This window comes from Schistocerca gregaria, chromosome 2 (genome assembly GCF_023897955.1).
Source record: "Schistocerca gregaria isolate iqSchGreg1 chromosome 2, iqSchGreg1.2, whole genome shotgun sequence".
Taxonomy (NCBI): domain Eukaryota; kingdom Metazoa; phylum Arthropoda; class Insecta; order Orthoptera; family Acrididae; genus Schistocerca; species Schistocerca gregaria.
The window spans coordinates 653,003,403-653,011,592 of NC_064921.1; the positions used below are offsets into that span (position 1 = coordinate 653,003,403).

The following is an 8,190-nucleotide window of genomic DNA, read 5'->3' on the forward strand; positions in this document are numbered from 1 at the left end:
TTCGCTTGCTCCCTTTTGGAACTCAGTGCATTCCGTCATCCATAGACGGAATGGAAAGTCTCTGTTGCGCTCGTAACTTTTCGATACAAACAGATGCACAGATCCCACGTTATTGATCAATGCCACGAAAAGTAACCAAAACATTTTAAAGTTAATGACAAGTCCTTATATATGTTACACTTTGTAGATGACAATCTGATTTTGGATAAATATATCTTCAGTGGGGCCTGCCAATTCCATACGGAGACAGTACATGACTATAATTTGAACATCCTTATGAAAATTACAAAACATACATTTTGAAAAAGTTAGTACACCCAAGGTACTACATCAATTAAAAATCAAACAGTAAAACACATTAACAAATTGTTACAGGTATATTCCAACATAACGTGTACATGCAATGAGTTAAACGATCACAGAAACTTTAAAAATGATGAACACTTAGATATTTCAATTCTACAAAGTACTTACTATTCAAGCATAACGTTGTAGGTAAGATATATTAAAGGAATTACAGAGTTCATTAGAATCTACTAGAAGAGTGATAGGATATAATTTACTGAATAGAAAGCGTAATAAACATATGAAGGCACAATTAGAGGCGTTTAACATGACTGAGAAACTTGCAAGAAATATACAGATAAATGGAAGAAGAGGATTCCTTAAACAAATTTGACAGAAAGCAAAGTAATTGCTGAAGCACATACACCAACAGAAAATATGGAGAAGCTGAACATCGGAGGGAAAATTATTGAAACAAGACGTTTTTTACAGAATTAACCGAAGTTCGTTTCATACTTGATGCTTATGCTGGTACTTGTGGAGTTCTGTTATTCTAATTGGCTTTGGTACCTCCTAAAACACTAATCGTTTTTAATAATAGTTTTTTCCTCCTAAATCGCATAGAGAAGTACGTCAGAGGTTTTTCGGAAACTCAGGAGCCGCAATCCTTAGGAAGCATCGAGATGTTCAGTAAACGTATGTGAATATGGCAACGGAAATATGTATGTGAAGAAACAGAGACTCTTATAATACCGCACTTAGCTCAACAGCGTGCATGATCACGGTAATGAAGTAATAAATTTCGAATTTCTTGACATGTACCTCATTGTTAGGTGTTTCTCTTAGAGGCACGTGGTTAACGCAAGAGTCTTATGTTAATACTCAGAGTTAATGCACTATACTGAAATAGTGGCTATTATACAATTTATTTCTGTTCTTACAGATATGAATATTATTAGACTTTCACTCCATAATATGATAATAATAAGGTATTATATACTTTTGCCTTCTGACATGTTTATAACATGTTTTAATCTCATTGCACAGATCAAGTTATTATATGGGGTTGGTATCACTGTTTACGTAATTAAGTTGTTTAGTACAGGAGCTTTCGTACATTCTTAATAACTTATCATGTAAATTTCTCTCGTCAGAAAAGTAACAAGAACATAAGAATGATTATATATACATATATGTTAGCATTTTTTAAATTTCCTTTTAAATTTTTTACGATATGGGCAGAATAACCGATTTTCACTTAGAAAACTAGTTGTTCCAGAGGTATTACTACAGGGAGTAGTCTCGGGGAGACAGACTCCACAAAAATTAACCACGTAAGGCTGATATTAAACAATAGAGATTAAATCTAGACAAAAGAAGGAACAGACTCCAGACGGACAAAAGCAACACGCCACTCGTCAAGATTTAATGAATCAGCTCCGATGTTCACCGAAAACTGAAAACTGCGGGTGTTCCGATACAATGGACAAAACATTAGTCAAATTAACACTTAAAATACCTAACAAGACATTGGATTCGACTATAAAAGATAAACAAGCTTGAGAATGATTGTAACAAGGTAAAGAAACCTGTTAGACGGTTTCTTAATATTGGCTGAAATTAAGTATATAAAAAAAAATAATTACCTTAGAACACACCACTAAAAAAGGAGTGAATTGTAGCATTCGTGCAGAGCACCATCTAAAGCCTGAAGCCTTGGTGTTCTCCTTACGATTTTTTTACAGTATAGGCTAACTAATCAGATTACCCTGTAAACTCAAAACATGCGAAGACAACAGCCAGTATGATAGGAGGGATTCAAATGAAGAGTTTCTGAGGTTAAATGTGGCTGAAACAGTGAAGCATCCGATTTCTATTTTGGTGCTGGGCATTATTTCCATACACAGAAAAGATCTTCGCTATAATCTTGAAGGTTTATTGAACTGACGGTAACATAACGTCACAAAATCAAGTTAGTCACACTGTTGTTGGCAGAAAATAATTTTAAAAATTTTTTGTGGCCTATTGACAGTCCAGACATGAACTCAGTAGCGAAATTGTGGCCAATTGTGAAGTATTGCAGAAAAGCACCTAGCATCATCACAAGGAAAGTGCAGGAGACAGCGAAGCTTTCAGAAATACGGTATTCTGATGAATAAACTAGAAATCGTTGATAGGTTTTAACTGAAAGCAAGTCAAATAGAATTCAGTTATTAATGCTGGTGCACACAGTTCATACAATATATTGATGTAACATTTAATTTTTATATAAATAGGTGTATATCATAAAATTATCATTTTTCAACAAATACTTGAGTTAACTAATTTTCATTGTGCAGTATTGCAGTCCCTGTATTATTCCGAATTACTTCGCAAAGTTCTTTGGGGCATTCATGTCCCTTTGGACATTGTAATATGGCATTTATCCGCTGAAACTGGGCAAGCGACTTATCAAATGTCGCCTCTGTATGGGAATATATACACTATGTGTTCAAAAGTAGCCTGACACTTGGCTTAAAATGACTTACAAGTTCGTGGCGCCTCCATTAGTAATGCAGGAATTCAATATGGTGTTGGCCCCCCCCCCCTTAGCCTTGATGACAGCTTCCACTCACGCAGGTATATGTTCAATAAGGTGTTGGAAGGTTTCTTGGGGAATGGCAGCCCATTCTTCACGGAATGTTTGATTGATTGATTGATTTATTCAGCAGCCATTTGATGTAATACATTTGATACATGTTGTATCTTTACATATAGGCATTGTCATGTTTTACATTGAAGTTGAGAATACATTACAATTTCACATATACATCTTCAAATTGATACTATTATAAAAAGTGATAATGATACATGTTAAAATCCCATAGGTTAATAATCATAATAGTCTACAATTATACAAGTTTATAATCATACATTATTTATTCATACTTTTGCTGTAGTCGAAATATCCCTTTATTGAATGAAAAGGGTTTGCTTATACAGCTTCAAATTAACAATATTATAAAAAGTTAATAATAACACATGTTAAAATCACCTAAGTTAGTAATCATGATAGTCTACAATTATACAAGTTTAGTATCATACCTTATTTATTCATACTTTGCTGTAATCAAAGTATTCCTGTATAGTATAGAATGGGTTTTCTGTCAGTATTGGTTTAATACCTTTTTTAAATTCATTTATGCTCTCTGCTTTTGTGATGACATTTGGTAGACAGTTATAGAGGCGCATTCCTATGTATGTAGTCCCTTTCTCATATCGGCTGGTCCGATGCTGAATTCCCCTTAGTTTCCAGCAATTCAGGGTTTCATATTGGTGTACCTGTTCGTTCGTTTGGTAGAGATTAATGTGTTTTTTAGTGAGTATTAGAATTCTGTAAATGTAGACATTTACTACCGTTAGGATATTTAGTTCTTTAAATTTTGGTTTGCAAGTGGCTCGCCACTTTTGTCTTGTCATTATGCGGATTGCCTTTTTTGTATAATAAGGATCTTTTCCATATTTGATGCACTGCCCCAAAGCTCAATTCCATAGGACATAATGGAATAGAATTGTGCAAAGTAATATTTTATCAGAGTTTCCATATTAACAATTTCACTTAGCTTCCTAATTGCAAAACAAACCGAGTTAAGCTTATGACATACAGCATTGATGTGCTCTGACCAAGACAGTTTGTCATCTATGTAGATACCTAAAAATTTCGCACTTGTTACTTGTTCAAGACTGTTGTCACTGATTTTTAATCCTATCAAATTTTGTTTGGGTCTGTTATTTTTGAAACAGGTAAAATTAGTTTTCTTGTAATTTGGTACTAATCTGTTGTTGCAGAACCAAGTGTCAAGATAACAAAGAATCCCTTCAGTGTTTAGAGCACATTCTTCTAAGTTTGCACCCTTTATCACAATATTGGTATCATCAGCATAGAGGATGGCCTTATTTTGGATGCAACTGGGGAGATCATTTACATAAATCAAAAAGAGTAGTGGCCCAAGCACGCTTCCTTGTGGTACACCATGTGTAATTTTCTGTGTGTCAGAGTAAAATATATTTCCTTTTTCATTAGATATTTCCACTTTCTGATATCTATTTGTCAAATATGAACTCAATAAGTCAAGTGCCGTGCCTCTGATCCCATAGAATTCTAATTTCTGCAGAAGCAATTCATGATTTACTAGGTCAAATGCTTTGGATAGGTCACAGAATATCCCTATTGTAGTTTTTCCCTGTCAAAAGCATCTAGCACATAGTCAATAAGTTCCTTTGTAGCAGTAGTGGTGGACTTGTTTTTCTGGTAACCGTGTTGACTTCTGGATAATATTTTGTATATTGTGAAGAACTTCATCAACCTGTTGTGCAGAATACGTTCAAAAATTTTTGCTATTATTGGTAAAATACTCAGAGGCCTATAGTTTTCTGGTTCTTTCGCATCACCCTTTTTATATAGTGGTATTAATCTTGCTATTTTCAGGCTTTCTGGAAACACCCCCTCTGCCATTGATTCGTTGAATAATTTAGCAAGTGGCTTAGCTATAAAGGTAGAAGACAGTTTCACCAGCATATTTGAGATCCCGTAAACATCCTGTGTCTTAGTGTTTTTCAGGTTGTTAATGACTCTAATTACTTCTGTTTCACTCGTAGGAAACAGGTAGATTGAATTACTTAATGATTGATTATTCAGCTTTAACCCATTTAAAGCATTATTTGCTGAAGTTCTGATATTGTCTGTCATATGCTTGCAGATATTTACAAAGTAGTTATTAAAGACATTTGCTATGGCATCTGGGCTTTTTATTAAGGTGTTATTCCATCTAATTTCTTTGGGACAGTCCTTTTTATTCCTTCTATGACCTGTTCCTTCATTTAAGATTTGCCATGCTGTCCTAGCCTTATTTTCTGAAAGGCTGATGGCCTTCTCAATAGCCTTTTTCTTTTCACATTTTATGACTTTTTGATATATTTTTTGTACCTATCATAATACATCTTAAGATTTGAACCCTCTGTTTTGTACTTAACTAATCCATGCAGCTCTTTGAGCCTATTACTGGATACCATAATGCCCCTGCTTATCCAGTTATTTTGTTTTGTTTTACTAAAGACACATTTGTTTTTGTAGGGGAAAGCCTCATTGATGTATTCACAGTACTTTGTTATAAAAATACTAGCATTGTTTTCATTGCTTTTATCTAGTAGTTCAGTCCAACCTTCCTTAGCCAGATTGGTGGTAAACTTATTTATGTTTTCTTTGTGTATTGGCTGGTACTTAATATTATACTTTCTGTCCTTTAGGTTTTGATTTATGGTAATTATTTGTTCAGTATGGTCAGATAAATTGTTTTCAGCAATGTTTACAGTATAATTCTCTGATTGAATATTTGTGACAATGTAGTCAATTGAAGTGGCACTGTTAGCAGAGACTCTAGTCGGATCTATGATTGTGTTGTGCATGTTGAAAGATGTGAATATTGATTGGAGTTCTTGTTTATGTTTAGAATCCTTGAGGTAATCAATGTTGAAGTCCCCACAAAGTATTAGTTTGCATTTAGACTTAATAACCTTGCTTAATACTTCATCTAAGCTATTGAAAAATGTGATTAATTTACTGTCAGGTGATCTATAAACATTAATGATTACATATCATAGATCAGAAAGCACAATTTCAATGGCAGAGCATTCAAATTCTTTTTCAATACTTAACTTACATAAATCTGCTCTACTTTTTACCACATCCAGTAGCCCATTTTGCACATAAATGCAGCTACCTCCATTTTTATGGGTTGTCCTACTGAAATATGAAGCTACTGTATAGTTTTCTAGATTGAAAAGAGGTATTTCCTGTTCCTTAAGCCAGTGTTTGGTAACACATATGATAGATGGGTTGTTCACAGTTCTTAATAATGCCTCTACATTTAACAGTTTATTTCTAAGTGACTGAATATTTTGATGTGTGATTATTAGTTTTACGGAAGGACTGATTTTGCCATGCTTGTCCATAAAAAATCATTGCTTCGGTTACTCACTTTCCTCCTCCTGCTGGACTCACGTGTTGCAGATGACACTTTCTTGCCAGCTGGTGTTGTCGAGTCCACAGTTTCTGTTGTTTTAGTTGAGGGGGTGGTGGTGGTGGCATTGCTTGTAGTATCAAGGATTCCACTTCTGTCAGTACTAGAGGTGATGAAGGATCTGCCTGATGACTGGTTGCTGTTGCTGTTAGTTTTGTCCCTGATGCTGGTTCTACTGCTGCTACTTCTGCTTCTTTTGTTGATTCATCTGTTGGTGATGATGCTGCTGATGATTCTGCTGTTGTTGTTAGTGCAGCTACTGAAGATTCTTCTCTTGTTATTGGTGCAGCTGCTGGTGGTTCTGCAGTTGTTTTTGGTACTGCTGTTGTTATTGATTGAGCAGTTAGTGCTGTTTCCACTATTGCTCCTTTTGTTGATTCAACTGTTGGTGATGGTGCTGCTGATGATTCTGCTGTTGTTGTTAGTGCAGCTACTGAAGATTCTTCTCTTGTTATTGGTGCAGCTGCTGGTAGTTCTGCAGTTGTTTTTGGTACGACTGTTGTTATTGATTGAGCAGTTAGTGCTGTTTCCACTCTTGCATCAATTAGTTTCTCCTCTCCTTCATTTTGACATGGCATTAGGATTAGTTTATGGCTATTTGACTGCCTAGAGTATTTTATTGCTTCCAGTAATTCTTTGCACATCACTGTTTTCCCAAAGTTGTTTCTGTGCAGACCTTGCTTTGTGAAATGGCTTCTAACTGAAACTGTGGCCTCAACATATGTTACGTTATTGAAGCTACTACAGATTTTTTTGATTTTTCTGTTTGTACTAATTATCTCTTGGTTTACGCACGAAAACTCCAGCAAATCGTGCCTGTGTGGGATGTTTAGCACAAACACTCTAGAGTGTGGTACATTTCCAAGGTTTCTTTCAGCGCTCTAGTCGCCCTGCTGCTCTCATTCTTGTATACATCGTTTCCTCCGCCGATTATGACACATATCGAGCCTTTTTTAACTAAGGTCTCACAATCTTTCTATACTTCACGCAAAGGGGCGCCAGGCTTCGTTATTCCTGTTACTTTGTAATTTGATTGGTTGTATCCCATTATACTAGCTATACCTATTCCGTGGCTGTCTGAAAAAATAAAAATTTCGTCCATCACATTTTTCACACCTAATGAGTTATTTCGTAGAGGACTTTCTTTTGAAACACTCTTTGTAGTCGTAATTTCTTTCGTAGTTTTCAGCTGTTTGAAAGCATCTTCGGCACTTACTAACGTTTCAAAATTATTTGATGTTTCAATTTCATAATTTCTATTGTTTTGATTTGTATACCTTATTTTAGGCCTAGTACACCGTTGATTTTCATTGTTTTGCTCTTTTTTAATGTCACTTATAATTGTTTCCAGATGATTTAAGCGTCTTTTCGCTATCAAAAGGTCCTGTTCCAATGCAAACAGTACATTTTCTTCCCGTATAGCGGCACGTTTTGCTAACGACTTCCATCGCACATCACAGTGTATTACACCACATTCACATAGTGGGCTTTCCGTTTCACAATGTGCGAAGCACTTTAAGTGTATCCACTTTTGAGTCGTTGAACACAGCCTAATACCATTTATGACTTTTTCTAAACACATATTACACTTTATACTCGAAAAATAAACGTTTTTCCCGGAGTCACTTACTACGACTTCTACACTGTCCGCCATATTCATATATATGCGCTGAGGAGAGGTACCGATAGTGGTCGGTGAGGCCTGGCACCAAGTCCACTTTCGAAAACATCCAAAGATGTTTATAGGATTCAGGCCAGGACTCTGTGCAGGCCTGTCCATTGTAGGGATGTTATTGTCGTGTAACCACTTCGCCACAGCCTGTGCGTTATGAACAGGTGCTCGATC

At 35.6% G+C, this 8,190-nt stretch overlaps 1 protein-coding gene across 1 annotated transcript; it reads right to left on the reverse strand.

Annotated features, from left to right (window-relative positions):
- Nucleotides 1–6,298: 6,298 nt before the first annotated feature.
- Nucleotides 6,299–6,922, reverse strand: LOC126335920 (uncharacterized). The gene has a single exon (XM_049999394.1). It carries the CDS (start codon nt 6,920–6,922, stop codon nt 6,299–6,301), a length of 624 nt encoding a protein of 207 aa, XP_049855351.1.
- Between the last annotated feature and the right edge of the window lie 1,268 nt (nt 6,923–8,190).